Source organism: Zootoca vivipara, chromosome 9, assembly GCF_965207765.1.
Source record: "Zootoca vivipara chromosome 9, rZooViv2.hap1.1, whole genome shotgun sequence".
NCBI lineage: Eukaryota > Metazoa > Chordata > Lepidosauria > Squamata > Lacertidae > Zootoca > Zootoca vivipara.
The window spans coordinates 18,490,440-18,509,860 of NC_142592.1; the positions used below are offsets into that span (position 1 = coordinate 18,490,440).

General features: G+C 43.6%; 1 protein-coding gene across 5 annotated transcripts in view; it reads right to left on the bottom strand.

Moving 5' to 3' along the window:
* Positions 1 to 19,421, bottom strand: part of ST7 (suppression of tumorigenicity 7) — a 93,808-nt gene that overhangs the window by 22,978 nt on the left and 51,409 nt on the right. For all 5 annotated transcript variants that reach the window (XM_035126666.3, XM_035126667.3, XM_088676504.1 and 2 more), the window contains exons 2-7: positions 18,576 to 18,658; positions 12,322 to 12,481; positions 10,084 to 10,138; positions 9,027 to 9,142; positions 7,793 to 7,868; positions 5,513 to 5,667 (exon numbers count right to left, since the gene is read on the bottom strand). In XM_035126666.3, the coding sequence (XP_034982557.1) occupies positions 5,513 to 5,667; positions 7,793 to 7,868; positions 9,027 to 9,142; positions 10,084 to 10,138; positions 12,322 to 12,481; positions 18,576 to 18,658 (645 nt within the window). The remainder of the gene's footprint in view (positions 1 to 5,512; positions 5,668 to 7,792; positions 7,869 to 9,026; positions 9,143 to 10,083; positions 10,139 to 12,321; positions 12,482 to 18,575; positions 18,659 to 19,421) is intronic.

A 19,421-nucleotide genomic window follows, 5' to 3' on the forward strand; every position in this document is an offset into this window, starting at 1 on the left:
ATTCCAGCCCCCTCCAGGTTTTCCCGTTGACTATCTCCCACCCCCAAAGTTGGTCAACGTTCCAGTCACCAATAATACTCATTTGGGGGGTTTTTTGGGGGGGAGAAGGGGGGTCCCCAGTATAGTTTTTCTTGTAAAAATGATAGCTATATTATTAATTATTTATTATTATTATTATTATTATTATTATTATTATTATTATTATTATATTTATTATTATTACAGTGGTACCTCTACTTACGAATTTAATGTGTTCCGAACGCACATTTGTAAGTCGAATCCCATAGGAATGCGTTGGGAGAAAAAATTCATAAGTCGAAGCAACCCTATCTAAAAATTCATAAGTAGAGAAAATCCTATCTAAACCGCATCCAAGATGGCGGACGGAGCTCCGTTTGTAAGTAGAAACATTCGTAAGTAGAGGTACTGCTGTATTATTATTGTTTCTGCAAACTTTTTGGTCCCTCCAAGCCTGCCAATACCACACATCCGAATGGGTTTTGTCTACATGACTGACAGCACTCACAGCTTGAGCATCAGCAACAGACATGATGTGAGGTCTTTTCTCGTGGGACTTATGAAGAGACACTTGCTATTCAACACTACACAGGGGGTACCAAGAAAGTTACGATCTTTTCCCATCCTAGCCATCCTCCTTCAGCCAGCCTAGAGGATGAAAAGGGGCAGGGGTGGAGAAACCATGAAAACTATGGTGTATATAGATTAGACCAGGTGCTGCATGCAGTGTTTAGGTCTGCCTGCCTCCAAAGGGTGCCTCTGCAACTGAAAAGTCCTTTCCTTGTTTCAGTGCTGCAAGCAGTCAAATTCCTATACACACACACACACACACACACACACACACACACACACGATACATATAGACTAAGCAGCAAGATTTTCTGCCTTTGGTAGAGTTGTGTGAATATAAACACACCAAACTCTTCCTTCACATTGAATTTACCCAGTTCCTTGTGACATCGTAGTTATCCACAAACATTAATAGAAACAAATTTCAGCATCGACCGTTTAACAAAGAACAAATCAGGATATATTTTTCTCTTTTCAAAGACTTTTTTGAGAATGAGGCATCATACACTTTCTTTAGTTGTAATATGCCCTCTTTTAAGGACCGAACAGAAAATGTTCATGTAGAAAATGATCTAGAGAGAGTCACAGTATTAAGACATTGGCCTAGTGTATCCTACATGTCAATCAAATATTTGCAGATTATGGTCCTCACGTTTTAATCACAACAAGATATAAACCAAAAGCATTCAGAATACATGCAAATTATCCCAAAGCCATGATTGTACTTTTCAGACAGATTAAGCAACAGGCCTGACTTTCAAAGAGAAAAATAAATAAGGCAGGAGAGGGAATTCCTTCAGTTGTAGTTCATATTAAGTAACCACTTATCTCTAGAATGGTTTCTCAGTATTTAATAAAGGGCTCATTAGCCACATCTGTTTTCAACATGGTTATATATAACATAATTAGATTGGTTTGTCCTCCAAGCTGTGTTATATTGGCTCAAGGAATGGTAAACAAGAAGTCAATAAAAGCTGCTATTCTAAAATGGTCTTGGGCTGCAATCCTCTCTACATTTACCTGAGAGTAGGTCCCACTGAATTCAATGGCACTAACTTCTGAGTAGACATGCATAGTATTACATTGTTATTTACAGAACTTGAGGCTTTTCAGCAATTTCTGGAATACAAAATCATTCCCCTTGGTTGAATTGAAGAAAGCCAAGTTATAAACACTTGTGCTTCCTTTCACCCTGCCGGTTTCTATGTTATCAGGAACAATTTGCATGGAATAGACAGAAACACGAGGTTGGGGGGGTGTCAAAAGGTTATTCTAAAACAAGATCGTCTGCAGGATCCATTTAATGGGCTGATAATCTAAGGAAGATCACCTAGTTTGTTGAGTGCCTCAAAAGCAGGTATGGAACAAATAGTAGTTCAATAGTAATTTTACCAACATCTGGCTACATTTGTCATGACAATCACTTCTGGGTTTTGCTGTGTTTAAAATGTCATTGGGAAGAGATTTCTCTCTCTCTCTCTCTCTCTCTCTCTCTCTCTCTCTCTCTCTCTCTCTCTCTCTCTCTCTCTCTCTCTCTCTCTCTCCCTCACAGATGCCACATGCAAAGAGGCCCTGAGATGTCTCCTGGACTTTTTAATCCTAAAATCTTCCATGATAAGATCTTTTGTACCACCCAACATATCTGGAATTATCATGGGGTAAACTCGCCTGGCTGCCAGGGCCATTGTAGAACTTCTCTCCCTGTCCAACTCCTAACCTTTTCAATACACACTCAATACACACGTTCCATTTCATTTTCTGCCTGGAATCACTGTGCCTGAAATGAGAAGCCATCCTTATCAGTGATCCCAATAGGGTCACCACCCACATTTTGTGAAATTTGAGCATTCTCTTTTATAGACATGCTGCTGATTGCTTGAATCAATCCTCTGCACTGTCATTTCCATGTGCCCCAACGGGAGGCTCCTCACTCTAAAAACACATTCCGTTTTGGGGAATATATTGTGAACAAACATTTCCTGGAACACGCTAGCTAGGTAAACAGGAAATGCAGAAACGTCAAATCTTTTATTGGGGGGCACTTTCACACTAAACGACCTCGGTCCAGTATACCTGAAGGAGCGTCTCCACCTCCATCGCTCTGCCCTGACACTGAGGTCCAGTGCTGAGGGCCTTCTGGCGGTTCCCTCGCTGCGAGAAGTCAAGTTACAGGGAACCAGGCAGAGGGCCTTCTCGGTAGTGGCACTCGCCCTGTGGAACGCCCTCCCACCAGATGTCAAAAAGAAAAACAACTACCAGACTTTTAGAGGACATCTGAAGGCAGCCCTGTTTAGGGAAGCTTTTAATCTTTAAGAAATTAGTGTATTCTAATATTTCTGTTGGAAGCTGCCCAGAGTGGCTGGGGAAACCCAGCCAGATGGGCGGGGTATAAATAATAATTTATTATTATTATTATTATTAATTATTATTAATTATTATTATTATTATTATTACTTCTTTCCCACACTAAGTGGAAAAGTGACCTTCAAAATTGTTGCTATGTATCAGGCTCCTGTTTCCTAAGGTTCGGCAGGTTAAATAAGCTGATCTCTCGCAGCTTCTTTCCAAATTTGGCAATGATTATTCCAGGTAACTTGTTGCACTTGTTTAAAATGGCCACAACTGGACAACACACATGTCTTCAATGGTACTAATGCTACCTGGTACTTCTTGGCCACCCCAAGATAAAAGGACAGACCATACATTTGATTTCTCCCAAAGAATCCTGAAAACTGCAGTTTACCCTTCACAGACCTACAGTTTCCACAATTCTATGGGAAAAGTCAAGTGCATCAAATGAATGGTGTGTACACAGTACTCCCAATAACTGCATTTCCACACACACACACACACACACACACACACACACACACACACACATTAAACATATTATATTATACCATACATGTGACTTCCCTCCCTCCCCTTCCAAGGTTCATTTAACTTCCCCACCGTCCCTGTATATTTTGATATATCCATCTAATTCCGTTTTCCTACCTTAATGGTAAAGGTAAAGGGACCCCTGACCATTAGGTCCAGTCGTGACCGACTCTGGGGTTGCGCACTCATCTCACATAATTGGCCGAGGGAGCTGGCGTATAGCTTCCAGGTCATGTGGCCAGCATGACAAAGCCGCTTCTGGCAAACCAGAGCAGCACATGGAAACGCCGTTTACCTTCCCGCTGGAGAGGTACCTATTTATCTACTTGCATTTTGACGTGCTTTCGAACTGCTAGGTTGGCAGGAGCTGGGACCAAGCAACGGGAGCTCACCCCGTCACAGGGATTCGAACCGCCGACCTTCTGATCAGCAAGCCGTAGGCTCAGTGGTTTAACCCACAGCGCCGCCTGGGTCCTTTTTTTCCTACCTTACATCACTTCAATACTTATTACACTGTTTAATTCCAATAACTGCATTTCCATCAGTAGCAGGTGCCTCACATTTCACACCCTGCAGGCCAACTCTGCAAGCTGAGTGGGACCGCACACCTGTCAATAACCTGATGTCATAATGACATCATCAGTTGACTGCTGCACCTTCAAAGGGGGTTTGCTGCAACCTCTGATCAGCAGTTACAGGGAGCCCCCTTTTATGGAGGACAAGAAAGAAACCTTTTCAATTATTTTTAATTGAAGCTAAAATTCTCAAGAATAGGAATACTGTGTCCAGTGGTGTTTCTGGGGAGAATCGTGGTATATAACACACAACCCTGTGAACAAGTGCTATTCCTACAGTGGGATAGGAGAGCTAAAAAAATAATAATAATTCACATCTGGCAACCAACGTGCCACTTGCAAATAAAGAAGATTTGGGATTGAAATACTACTCAGTCATCTAACTCACTGAGAAACCTAACCCTAACATCACATGGTAAGAATGAGGATAGTCCTCTGAGCCCATAGAACACTCAGAAATCGCTGGAGGAGGAATGGTGTACAAATGACATGTAAATCTTTTACCTGAAACACAAGTTTGATAGGGATAACTAGGTGTTGTGGGAGAGCTGAAAAAAATGCTGGTATATTTCACATGTGGCAAACATGTTTTTGATTTCAGATAGTGCATGGGTAAAGGTAAAGGGACCCCTGACCATTAGGTCCAGTCGTGACCGACTCTGGGGTTGCGCGCTCATCTCGCATTATTGGCCGAGGGAGCCGGTGTATAGCTTCCAGGTCATGTGGCCAGCATGACAAAGCCGCTTCTGGCGAACCAGAGCAGCACATGGAAACGCCGTTTACCTTCCCGCTGTAGCGGTTCCTATTTATCTACTTGCATTTTGACGTGCTTTCGAACTGCTAGGTTGGCAGGAGCTGGGACCAAGCAACGGGAGCTCACCCCGCCACAGGGATTCGAACCGCCGACCTTCTGATCAGCAAGCCCTAGGCTCAGTGCATGGGTAGAGAAGCCTAAAAAGCCAAGGGCACAAATTTTCATGGCCCTCTAGCGGCTATGGTGGCTCATTTACCAGAAGTAATGTATTTAGCATTCACTCTGAAAGTGTATACAGTGGTACCTTGGTTCTCGAACTTAATCCGTTCCGAGAGTCTGTTCGACTCCTGAAACCGTTCGAAAACCACGGCGTGGCTTCCGACTGGCTGCAGGAGCTTCCTGCACTCAAACAGAAGCCACGTGGGACATTTGGCTTCCGAAAAATGTTCGCAAACCGGAACACTTACCTCCGGGTTTGCGGCATTCGGGAGCCGATTTGTTCGACAACTACGCTCTTCGAGAACCAAGGTACTACTGTACTCGATTCTGACCAAACAGCCCCCTAGAATCGAGTATACACTTCCATAGGCAACGGTTGCCAGATGTGAAATATATCAGCGTTATTTTCAGTTCTCCTAACCCAACTGCTAGCAACTATTTGCCTCTTGAAAGGTCTCGGGACTTTTAGTCAAAGAGAGAAGAGAGACTGGCTTACTGTGTTGAGCTTCGTACTGGGCGCCATGATGCTGCAGCTGTTGGCTACGCCTGTAGCAGCCTTCGCCAGCCTTCAGAGCCTGTTTGAACAACTTCTCTGCTTCCACAATAGTTGTTGCTTCCTCTTCTGCCAACAGAATATAGGCAGTGGCACACCTGTCAGTGAAACAACAGAAACAATCATTAGTTAAGACAAACTAGGAAAGGGAAATGCATTTTCTAGGCTATATCAAATTAACACGTAGCTTTTGCCTGTCTTATTGTGATAGGAAACACGCCTGCAATTTGATGTGTTCATGGAGGCTCTCTGGAGCATCTGCTACGCTGCGGTCTATTAGTGCTACTCCATTCACTTTCATTGGAGGAGAACAATTCTGCAAGGTATGTGCGAAGCCACCCAGCCACTGAAGCCAATGGCAGGAGCAGCAACAGGCTGCAACCCAGACCTCTGCATAAACAAGGGACTCCTATTTCCGGTAATGAAGACTGCAGCCTGAAAGTTTCATTTGAACTGGGCAGGACCAGCTATTGCTTCTTCTCCCATATAGAGATCTTACCACAAGTAGCTGTCTGAAATGTAGGTTCTATGTGACACAAATAAGGGTGTGATCCACGCCATGTTTATGCAAATACTACCAGGCCAGAAATCCCAGGCATACAGAGCTGGGACTTGGGATATGGCACAGTCCAGCAAGCTGTGCAGCATTTGCAATCAGCCAGTCAGATCCGTTGCAATAGGTCCTGGCCAAAACCAGTGTTTACCTGAAGCTCCATTCGTTCTGTTGACTCAGCAGACCACTGGCACTCAGTGCAGAGTGGCTGGTATGCAAAGCCCCAGTAAGGAGGCAAGGAGCCACTGTTCAGACACATAGCACATATGCAAAGTTCTGTACAGCAAAATTCCACACAGGATTGTGTTCCAAATAAATAAGTGGCAATACATTGCTGGATCAGAGAAGCCACCATTTTTAACTTGAAACATCGGGACTGGAGCCCAGAAATTACAAAATCCATTGAATGGAATGCATATTTTATTTTAAATGAATAACAAAGTTCATGTTTGAAATAAACAACTAAGCCTCAGTATTAGCAGCATTTTCCCTGTTTTTATCTCCCACTTGTCTTTATACTACATCTTCTATTATGGACCAGCCTATTAAAAACTGTATGGGACCCAGGTGGCGCTGTGGTTAAACCACTGAGCCTAGGGCTTGCTGATCAGAAGGTCGGTGGTTCGAATCCCTGTGATGGGGTGAGCTCCCGTTGCTTGGTCCCAGCTCCTGCCAACCTAGCAGTTCGAAAGCACGTCAAAATGCAAGTAGATAAATAGGAACCGCTACAGCAGGAAGGTAAACGGCGTTTCCATGTGCTGCTCTGGTTTGCCAGAAGCGGCTTTGTCATGCTGGCCACATGACCTGGAAGCTATACGCCGGCTCCCTCGGCCAATAATGCGAGATGACCACACAACCCCAGAGTCGGTCACGACTGGACCTAATGGTCAGGGGTCCCTTTACCTTTACCTATTAAAAACTACTTTGCCATGCAAGTATCAGCAATTAACACCAACAGATAAAAAAAGAATTACAGTTGTACCTTGGCTCTCGAACATAATCCGTTCCGGAAGTCCGTTTGACTTCCAAAATGTTTAAAAACCAAGGTGCGGCTTCTGATTAGCTGCAGCAGCTTCCTGCACTCAACCAAAAGCTGCGTCAGATGTTCGGCTTCCAGAAAACGTTCGAAAACCGGAACACTTACTTCTGGATTTTTGGTGTTCAGGAGCCAAAACGTACGAGTACCAAGGTGTTCGAGATCCAAGGTGTAAGACTGTATAGGTCCTTCCATATTGCCCACCCTCCCAAAGATAAGAAATTAGCACGAACAGTCTAGATCAGGGGTGGGGACAATCTTTCAATCTGAAGGCCGTGTTTCCTCATTAGGGAATCCTTTGGGGGCCACACGCCAATAGCGGCTGAGGCCAGAGGCAAAAAGAAGGTGGCTTTCACTCTTTTTTTTTACAGTAGGCTGCATCACAGCCACTCACAAAAGCCAGGTTGCTACAGTGTCCTCCATCCTTCTCAACAAACAATAGGCAGTATCACAGTTCAATAAGACATTATCCAAGGAGAGTGTGGAACATGGCCATTGAAGTGCATGGCTGGGGAGAGTTCCGGGGGCCAAATAAGAGGCTTGGATGGCCACATTTGGTTCCCAAGGCTGTAAGTTTCCCACCCCTGATCACAACCAAGCAGAAACATTTTCAAACGACTGTTGATAAACTTACTCATTTAGCTCCAAGGCTTCGTGCGCTGCAGAAATTCTGGCCTGCGGATTTCTCTCCCTCCACGCTTTTTGCATTACTGTTGAGCAAGGGATTTAAAAATAAATAAAAATAGAGGGGGTGATTTGACAGGATGCAACTGTAGTCAAGCATTTCGTTGGGGCATTTTATCAGGCAAATGTCTCAACGCACCTTCTCTCCAAACCTCAGGTTTAAACCCTACACCTGTGCAGTCATTGTTAGAGGAAACTACAGGAAAACGTGCCAAGAATGGTTTGCTCAGAAACCAACAATGGAAACCAGATTTGGCAAGTGGGCAGGACAACCCATCTGTCAATCAACTTATCTCAGATGATGGGCAGGTAGGATGCCCTGCCCACCTGCCAAAGTCCCTTGCATAATTATATGCCCTGTGCTCAGCTCCTTTCTGCAGGGATTGGCTGTGTGGCTGAGCTCCCCCCAAAGGGAACTCGGTCGCACGTCTGATCCAGCTACATCTCCACTTCCTGATGTCACGATGGATATATGGGGAAAGTGGGTGTGGTTTGGGGGAAATGGCCTCGCAGGCCAAATCGGGACCTGTGCTGGTACAAATCTGGCCCGCAGACTACAATCCCCCCTCTCTTGTACTACAGCAGGGTTTTCCAAACTTGTGTCTCCAGCTGTTTTTGGACTACAACTCCCATTACCCCTAACTAGCAAGACCAGTGGTCAGGGATGATGGGAACTGTAGTCCAAAAACAGCTGGAGACACAAGTTTGGGACACCCCGCGCTAGAGCAACGTGAGAAGAAATCGCTATCCTAAAAAGAAGATTTTTGGAGAAAGGGCAAGAATGCATACTAGTGGTACCTGCAAGAAAGTGTTGCAGCATGGAGGGCTTCAGCCAATTCCCGCTCCCATTTGGGTTTCTGTTTCCTCCCATAGTGTCAGCATTTCATGGTCACTGACCATGCCCAGACATTATCAGGCTGTTTTCTGAGCTCCCACTCCCCACATACTGCTAACCCCAACCCTACTGACCTGGGTGGTACCGTTTCAGCTAGATAAGCAGCAGCACTCACACTTCAAACCTGAAGTGCTGGGAACCATAATTTAGAAAAGCACTCCGAGCAAGGCACAAGCAAAGGCAACCGTTTGGTGATCCGAGACACCTTGTTCCTATTTTCTTGGAAGTAAACTTTGCTATTCACCCCAAGTCATACGTTTCCAAGCACACTTGTCAGTAAACTCCTTACTGGCATCTGCAGGCCTTAAGTGGTCTGTATCGCACGTGAAGAACGTCTGATGATCTTGTGCCGAAAGATTCATATCGTAGTAGGTCAGAGGTTCCCTTCCCGTCACCCAGGTATACCTGGAGAGGCACCAAAGAAAGTACAAGAAATAGCAGAAGCCGCCATCACAAACTCATCGGAAGATCTTCCCCATGGTCCATTCCAAATTCTCAGAAATCTTCTCATACCCTTGTTGTCATCCTACTGGATATACTAAGCCCTCTTCATCCTACCGAAATGGAAGCCCATCTGACCTTTCCCCATGCTTCTCACAGCCCTGCTCCCAAAGGCTCTTTCTAGGCTGGAATTTGTCCTTGAACCACAGATATTGCCTCCCGCTTTGGGAAGGAGGTGGGAGGCCTCTAGGAGCCTGTCAGAACCCTCATGTGCCTCCTTCCCAAAGCCCAGCATCTTACTTATCTAGGTTTGGGAAGGCGGTGTGAGGACTTGACTGGGTGGTGTCAAGTTTTGGTCTTGCACAGCATGCCATATTACCAAAGTCTGCCCCTGATGTGAAGCAAGGTGGGTGAGGGACGTGGTATATGAAAAGAGGGAGTGGCTATGGAGGCAGCTGGAGGGGGGGGGCATCCCATGGATCGGATAAAGAGGTCTGGAGTGGTTGCACTTTTGACCCACTAGGCCTGTGGCTCTCCATCCTTGTCCTAGGACAGGCATAGGCAACCTTGGCTCTCCAGATGTTTTGGAACTACAACTCCCATGGTCCCTGACCAATGGCCCTGTTAGCTAGGGATCATGGGAGTTGTAGTTCCAAAACATCTGGAGAGGCAAGGTTGCCTATGCCTGTCCTAGGGGAAATGCAGCTTTCAGGCTGGGGGAAAAAAGGGGTTTCCAGCCCTGTACTAAGCCATGGTTTAGTGTTAAGTGTGAATGCATATGTGAAACCTGTCCACTGTGTTGCTCGGATAAGGCCCCAAGTCCTTCTGTGACAATGAACGAATCCTCAAACATAACTTTTAAAAGTGGCTACTGTGCTTGAATGACAATTCTGTGCAGCACTTACCGGTTATATTCAGCTCCTCTAAACAGGTTTAGTGGATTTCGCCAGACTTTGCATTCTGTAACAATGAAAAAATATATACGCCTTCTAATTACCAGTTAATGCTACTGTTTATTTGAAAACAAAATTGCCTTCAAATTAAGTCATCCCAGGTGCATTCCAAGCATCTAAAAGGAAACCAGGCGAATATACAGGTGGTATCTAACAGATGGGCACCATTGGGGGGCTGTGATTTGCCCACAATACATACACCTGGAGTGCCTTCTGTGAGCCAATGAATTATTAGCACATATATGAACAAATGAAGCTATCATGCTGAATCAGACCACTGTTCCATCAGTCCCTGCATTGTCTGCTTTGATGGCGACAGTCCTCCCAAGATTTCAGATCGCAGCCCTCCTATTTCTAACTGTAAAATGGCCCGGAAGCTAGTTGTTGCCAGCAATGTTCTGCTCCAAAAACTGAAGACTATGTTGTGGGACATGTAGATCTGTATGTCTGAATAACCTGCCCAATACAAGTAGTATTACCTAGGAGAGGGAAGTAGCAGGTGCTGGAAATTCATCCACCTTTAGCAGAAAGTGTGCGTAAATTAATTAGTATGCTAATTTATAAGAATCATGAGAATGGTTGTAGAGGGGGCTTATTAGAGTTCCCAGAGTTTTTGCCTGGGACTCATGGCAGTTAAATAAGACTTTGGGGAGTGATATATGTGTAGAAATATCAACAACCTCAGATATGCAGATAACACAACCTTGATGGCAGAAAGTGAGGAGGAATTAAAGAACCTTTTAATGAGGGTGAAAGAGGAGAGCGCAAAATATGCTCTGAAGCTCAACATCAAAAAAACCAAGATCATGGCCACTGGTCCCATCACCTCCTGGCAAATAGGAGGAGAAGAAATGGAGGCAGTGAGAGATTTTACTTTCTTGGGCTCCTTGATCACCGCAGATGGTGACAGCAGTCACGAAATTAAAAGACACCTGCTTCTTGGGAGAAAAGCAATGACAAACCTAGACAGCATCTTAAAAAGCAGAGACATCACCTTGCCTACAAAGGTCCGTATAGTTAAAGCTATGGTTTTCCCAGTAGTGATGTATGGAAGTGAGAGCTGGACCATAAAGAAGGCTGATCGCCGAAGAATTGATGCTTTCGAATTACGGTGCTGGAGGAGACTCTTGAGAGTCCCATGGACTGCAAGAAGATCAAACCTATCCATTCTTAAGGAAATCAGCCCTGAGTGCTCACTGGAAGGACAGATCGTGAAGCTGAGGCTCCAATACTTTGGCCACCTCATGAGAAGAGAAGACTCCCTGGAAAAGACCCTGATGTTGGGAAAGATGGAGGGCACAAGGAGAAGGGGATGACAGAGGATGAGATGGTTGGACAGTGTTCTCGAAGCTACAAACATGAGTTTGACCAAATTGCGGGAGGCAGTGGAAGACAGGAGTGCCTGGCGTGCTCTGGTCCATGGGGTCACCAAGAGTCGGACAGGACTAAACGACTAAACAACAACAACATATGTGTAGATGCGATTTTAGCCAGTGGAGGGGGGGGCAATGCTTACCTGACCTCCCACCACTGGTGTTGTTGCAGTTTATTTGTTGTTGCAAATGCTCTAGTGGGAAAAGCAGGGATATCTTTTGTGATGATGGCACTTTCTTTCTTTTCTTTTTTTGCGGGGGTGGGTGGGACAGGGAATACATATTATTAGCGAGAACAGCTAAAATATATTCCAAAGTCTGACAGCAGGATGAAGGAACACTAGGAGCAGATTCAACTGGGGAAAAGTCGACTTAGTGAATAAATTCATTCCTAAAACCACTCACGTTTCAATTTCTTTTTAAGTCAAGTGCTAACACTGCTCCATTTCAAAGTCAAAAATGGAAGCTTGCAGGTGAGAAGATACGCAGCTAATCGTTTGCTCTAGGTGGCCTCTGAAGTGATATGCTATGCTTGTTCCGCTTCCTCTGCCAGAACAAAACAAGCTACAAATAGATTGGAGGTAGTAAGTCACTCTCCACTGGCTGAAGGACCCCAAGATGCCTCTGAGATCAGCATCCATACCTGAGGGCTGGAACGTGAGCGATAATAGAACACTAAAAAAAAAGGGGGGGGGAATCCAGGATATTACAGGTTTGCTGTCAATAGTAATAAACATAACCCATGATTGTTTTTGCATTTTTAAAGGACATACTATTATAGTTAACAATCTGCGCAGGACAAGCGGAATTGTCTTACCTGAAACACTCTGCCGATTTGCATCAGAATCCCCGTTGCTTGTATTTGAGTTGCTGGGAGAGTTGCTGTCCACCCCTCCCAGCAGAGGGCGCAAGTGACTCACCGAGACTTGCTCAATGAACGAGGTCCCATACTTGCGAAAATACCACCACTCAAATATCTAAAAACAGAAGCAGAAGACGCGGAATAGGTACATCCATTAGTTTGCTTTCCTTAACTCCAAAGTAATTTACACTGGCCACTTGTGTTTTCTTTTAAGCTCCGATTCTATATTTAAAGGTATTTTTTTGGATTAATTGTTATCCTTATTTATTCCTTATAAAGTGCTGTCAGTATATATGCGGTGGTGCTTTATAAATCATAACCTTGCAGAGATTGATAGGGTGCTACACCAAAAGCAACTAACATACTAAAACAGGCTTTATGGAAAACAGGGAGTGTGGGAGAGACACAAGGGGAAACTGTTTGAAAGAGTATTTGAAAGGCTGTGTATTCCAAAAATTTGGTTTAAAGACACAAAACAATGAGAAGACAGAACAAGGGCCTCAAAATTGCACACCGACATTTAGCACCTGAACAGCTTAGCTCAGTTGGTTAGAGCAGTGTTTTCCAAACTTGTGCCTCCAGATGTTTTCGGACTACAATTCCCATCATTCCTGACCACTGGTCTTGCTAGCTAGGGATGATGGGAGTTGTAGTCCCAAAACATCTGGAGGCACAAGGTTGGGAAACACTGGGTTAGAGTGTGGTGCTGATAATGCCAAAGTTGTAGGTTCGATCCCTGCATGGGACAGCTGCATTTTCCTGCATTACAGGGGGTTGGACTGGATCACCCTCAGGGTTCCTTCCAACCCTACGAATCTATGATTCTAGGGTGATTGAGCAGGAACCTACCATAGTTCCTTGCCCCCAGCTGTGGTGAGATGCACTGCATTTCTATATAAATTTTGGTATTTATTTCTGAATTTGCATTTGGAAATATAAATTAGCATATGCAACTTATATGCAAATCCTTGTTCAGGGATGCAATTCTTCTTTTGGTGATGCGTAAGTGGCTACATATTATTGGCAAACATATAATGAGAAATAAACACAAAGCCACAGAGAGCTTTAAATGTAAGATCCAGGTGTTTGTGCTCGATACAGAAGCAACCGAGAAGCTATTTCTCACCTATTGCTCATAATTTCCCTTTTAAAAAACCCTGCAAATATATAGAACCAGCCCCATTTATCCATTCCTGGGTCTGTCTCACCTCCCTGCTCTGGAGCTACTTGAAGTACTTAGTTAGCCACAGGTTCAACCCCTGCCATCTCCAGTTAAAAGGAGCTCAGGTAGTAGAGCTAAGAAAGGCCTGAAATATTCAAGAGTTGCTGCCAGTCAGAGCAGACAATACTGGGCTTAATGGTCCAATTCATAGAAGTCAACATTATATGCTAAAAAGGAAATGCCTAGCCAGTTATTACAAAGAGGCTTCTTTGCTGGTTTCTGTCCTTTTCATAGATTTTGCTTTTCATTTTTCTCACCCTCTGGAAAAAGGTCTATTGCAGAATTTGCTCCGGATATTCTCCACCATTTTTGTGTGTGTGTTGGTTGCCATTTTCCTCCCCCACCCCAAAATGTCCTGGAATGATGCAATATTGTGGAGAGTGAAAAATGGTGACCACGCTGCTCAACACAGTTGCAACATCAACAACTTTAGCGGGGGTGGGGGGAGAAAGCAGCTCCGTGACTTCTGCTGACAAGCCCCACCCCTGTGAAACTGGATAAATTTGGTGAAATGGCATCCCCTAAAACGTCTCTGTCTGCAAATAGGTTGCAGAATTAAAAGGGGAATGTTTGCATACAGTGCTCTTTTATGTATCCTGAATAGGATCTGCTTTGAATATCTGTTTGGGGTGAGTTATGTGAATTGAATATCTGTTTGGGGTGATTCTTCAACATCAGCTTCGTTGGACTGGTCATGTTGTGCGGATGCCTGATTATGGTCTTCCAAACCAACTACTCTATTCCGAACTTAAAAATGGAAAGCGTAATGCTGGTGGTCAACAAAAGAGATTTAAAGACTGTCTCAAGGCAAATCTTAAAAAATGTAGTATAAACGCCGACAATTGGGAAACGCTTGCCAATCGGAGAACAGCCTTTACCAAAGGTGTCATGGGCTTTGAAGACACTCGAAATCAGGATGCAAGGGAGAAACGTGCTAAGAGGTAGGCACGTTTGGCAAATCCACACAGTGATCAACTCCTGCCCGGGAACCAGTGTCCCCGCTGTGGAAGGACGTGTGGATCCAGAACTGGCTTCCACCGTCGTTTATGGACTCATTCTTAAAACCATGTTTATGGAAGACAATCTTACTCGGCTACGAGTGATCGCCAAAGAGAGAGAAGAAAGAAGAATGTGAGGGGAGCCCAAACTGACCTTGGCACTTTCTCAACCCCTTCTCAGTAGCCATACATGACAACGTACAGCACAGCACAAAGCAAATCGTAATGCCGTAGTGTAAACAGCAGCACCACCATTGCAGCGCTAGCATCGGACTCCTTTTCCTACATGTTTTGGGACCTTCTGCCCCAAACTGTGCTTGCAAAGGATGCAGCTGTAAGCCAGCTGTTTTCTCCATATGACGTTGGGTTACATGCCTCAGATATCACATGACCTTGCCACATCCTGCCCACCTACTACAGCCAAGCATAACTTTTTAGCACCGTTAAGTGCAGGGCTATCACTCATATTCATACTTGTATCCTGGCTTGGCAGCAACCGAAGCAGTTTTACAGTTATTACTTAAATAATTATTCAGTGTGGTTAAAACAAAATATTAAACAATTCTAGTATCTATCAACTTTGTTTCTAAAGAAAGGCATAATGAAATGATAAAATATATAAATTAATGTAACTGCCAATATCCCTGAGCCAGCAGTACAAGAAACAAAATAGTAAGGTTCTGCTTCCCCAGCACCACTGAATTATCTTAATGCAATGTAATGCACGGCTGATAAATTAAAACAATGTGAATATTCTTAATCACTTCCAGTTTAAAGTTATTTGTATCATTGTTATTTGCATATGAAAAGGAAGGCAGCCAAGCACTAATTTCTGTGAATTCCTGCAAAAATGGCCAAGTTGTGCTTTGAAAGCCTTCATCTTACTGTCCTAATTGTTGGGTCTCTTTAAAAAACAACAACAGACAGTTCCTCTTACTATAGTATCTACTCTCCAAGCCCCTTTTGTTCACACCTACAAGGGAAGTTTTAATTTCCCAGAAGGCTAACCGTATGCCTTGAGGTGCTACTATCTGTTCAAGGAATACTCAGGATACATTAATTAATTCAGTAATGATCTCCCTTCTTGCTTGAAAACAACAACGACGAAGCAAGGAAGGTCTCTAAACCCTTTGGCAAATGTCGTTATTCTTCAGAGATTTCTTTTGTGAATACGCCTTAAGGAGCAGCGAGAGGCACTGAGGAGAGATTGCAGCTCTGGTGAACACATTGTTTGCGTGTCTTTTTGGCATGAACTGGAACACGTGGAAGGCATGAATTCCAAAGCAGGCAAAAAGTCTAAGGTCCAGCCCTTGGCATCTCCAGGTAGGGCTCTTGAACCCCTCTTGAACCCCTGAAGAGCTGCTGGCAGTCAGTCTAGTAGAGTGTTTCAGTGACAGAAGTCAAGCTCAATAAGGATGCTCTTCTGGTGACTGTTTTAGGTGACAGTCGAAAAGCTTTTTTTTTTTTAAAAAAAACTTTCTTAGGAAGATACCCAACATAATGCTCAGGGTGGGGTTGCCTTCAGTGAATTGAGGTCCAGGACCTTCAACAGAAACCACTACAGTCGTACCTCGGTTGTTGAACGCCCTGGAACTCAGAAGTTTTGGCTCCTGAACGCAGCAAACCTGGAAGTGATTGTTTGTGAATGTTCTTTTGGAACCCAAACGCCCGACGGGGCTTCCTGCAGCCAATCAGAAGCCACAATCTGGTTTTGAACATTTTGGAAGTCAAACGAACTCCCGGAACGGATTCCGTTCGATTTCCAAGGTACGACTATACTTGAAGGTTAGAATGATGTATTGCCAATGGTCAAGAAAGACAGAAGCTGAAGTCTACACAACATTGATTATCCCTGCTCTACTTAATGCAAATAGTAGCTTTTTCATTTTTAATGCTAATATTAATTTCAGTTAATTAATTCTCACTGTAGTCTGAATTAAGCAGAAATACCGTATTTTTCCATGTATAAGACGCCCCCATGTATAAGACCACCCCTATTTTTTAACCCAAAATTAAGAAAATGCACTATGCACTACCTGTGTATAAGACAACCTCTTATTATAATTTTCAAAAACTTAGGAAAAAATATAGTCATATGCGGAAAATACGGTAAGTACTTATCAACATTTCAATTTTCTTATCACAAAAAGCACAGTATTGACAGGTACAACCCAAAATATAGCATCTAAAAGAATTCCTCTCGACATATAAAAATGTTAGCTGAACAGAGAAGCATCAAAACAGATGAGACAACCTAATAAAAACAATTCTGCTTCTGTAACAAAAGAAAAGATAAGAACTTTAGCTCTACAATGTATTATCATACAAAATGTGGGAAATGGTATGTTGCTAACCAGATCTTTTCATAAATCTCCACAATGTACATAGTTTGGAGGAAATGTTTAACACAAATCCAAGTGTTGAGAAAATAGTTGTCACAAAGTTATAATGTTCTCTAATTAAATCAACAGCTAAGTGGGGAATATGAATGTCACAACTTATCAAGAAGCTGTAGGATCTAAGGACATGAGCTTTGAATTCCAGAATTCAAAGGAAAGTGTCTGAATCAGTCGAAAAACAGTTAGGCAGCAATCCAATATCCACTTACCTGAGAGTAAGCCCCATTGAACATAAAGGGTCTTACTTCTGAGCAGATATTGCATTGCTTACATAGCTACATATCTCTATTATGCACAATGCTATAGGTTCTAGAATTTAATTAAAGTTTGAGGTGTCAAAGCTGATTTCCTAGACTCATGTGTGTATTTTAGCCAGACCCAGTGCATATTTAAGCAGTAGGCTAGACCAGGCATCCCCAAACTGCGGCCCTCCAGATGTTTTGGCCTACAACTCCCATGATCCCTAACTAACAGGACCAGTGGTTGGGGAAGATGGGAACTGTAGTCCAAAACATCTGGAGGGCCGAAGTTTGGGGATGCCTGTGCTAGACTTTGCTAATACTTTAATTAAGCTAAGCATCAAACACATGCAGGACCAGCCTTTTGCATTACGTGTCATCCCAGGGTAACAAACCATTAGCAAAGGATGAAAGGGCAAATCTCATTTGCAAATGGGTGGATTTCCTCCCTCAACTTAGAGCAGGCACCCCCAAACTGCGGCCCTCCAGATGTTTTGGCCTACAACTCCCATGATCCCTAGCTAACAGGACCAGTGGTCAGGGATGATGGGAATTGTAGTCCAAAACATCTGGAGGGCCGAAGTTTGGGGATGCCTGACTTAAGAGTTTAGTTCAGAAAGGCAATGCCAGTGTTTCGGGGCAGGTTAGCGTTTACAATGGCAGTGAGAAGTTAAGCAACAGAGCTACTAAGCTGGAGAGGGTAGCAAAAAGCAGGTTGCTGATGTCTGTTGTGAATCCCATTCTGCGGCTATGAGAGAAGCCAGAACCTCTTGGAATGTAATGCTGGGGGATTCCTCCATGGTAGATTCGAATTGTATATATGTGTAAATAAACCATACCTCATAAAGACACCATAGTTTCCACTGTGTCTCATTGCCCAACAGAAGACACAGACTGTGAGCTAAAGCAACACCAGAAATCCCTTGGAAATTGGGGTAGCATGGCACAATATGAACAGGATTTTAAACAATGTACTGATTTTGGATTCTGCTACAGAAAAAGCTGGGGTGGTTCCTATTGGCTAGGCCGCTAGGGATTTAAAAGATGGGCTTGGCCAATTTGAGAAGATTGACAGAAACAAGTTGGCAAGTGAAACTCTCTACAGCTGAAAATGGAAGCGTACAAGGCACGATCTGTCCCAGTTCCAGAATTTTGTCTTTTGAAAATGAAATTCTAGGTTTGAAGATGCTGGACACCACACAGCCCATGGCAATGCAAATTCTTTTAGGTACACAGAGACACAAAGTTGGAGGCAGGTGTGTAGGGAAGAAATAGCAACAAATATCAGATTTATTTATTTTTTACATTCAAAAGTTTTACGTAACTAGTGAAATACAACAATTTTACTCACCAAAATAAGTCCTGATATTAATGAAGAAGTTCCTGTGAGAGCAACGTAGAACTTGGGCGTCAATGTGTTCAAAAACATACTCACTGAAAGAGAAAAAGAAAATCACTTAGTACAGGACATTTTCTAACCTTTTGCAGGTCCAACATTTGCAAGTCCAATTAAATGTAAATTTACTGATTTTTGAAAACATCAGAAACCAGAGCATGTTGTGTTCTATACGAAACCTTAACGCTTCCTATATCCAGCACAAAGCTGGACTTGAGAGAGCAGAGCAACATAAAGGCATTCGAGCCTTTGTTTCTGCAATCTATCTAGGCAGCTTTAATCTACCTTCTGGAAATGACATGACAGACAGAGATTAACGAAAAACCTAACGTTGACTGCCTAATACATTCAGCATCCTTCTGCCAGCATATAGATGCGAGCCAACCAAGTTGTGCTAGTATCTTGCTCAACCTGTCTCCTGAGCGCTGTTCTGTATTACAGTGTCAACAAAACCTAGTAGGCAAGCATGGAAGATTTCGTGTCAGTACTTTCCCTTCAGATCCCTTGCGGTAGCTAAGCAGCTACAGGATGTCATAGCAAGGCAAAAGCTCAGCCCGAGCCAAGTGTGATGCAGAAATGCTTTCGTTTCAGAGAGTGACTGTTCCTATATGTCACTGGAGCACAATTCTTTATGCCAGCACAATCAAGGGTTCTTAAGAATTTATCGTGCATGAAGCCATTTGAACTGAATGATGGGTCTTGTTTTAACAACTGAAGCTGCCTGCTGCACATCTTTCTAGACTTCACCTCCTTTGTCTACCCTTGTGGAGGGAATGAAATTATTGCATAAATTGGAATTTA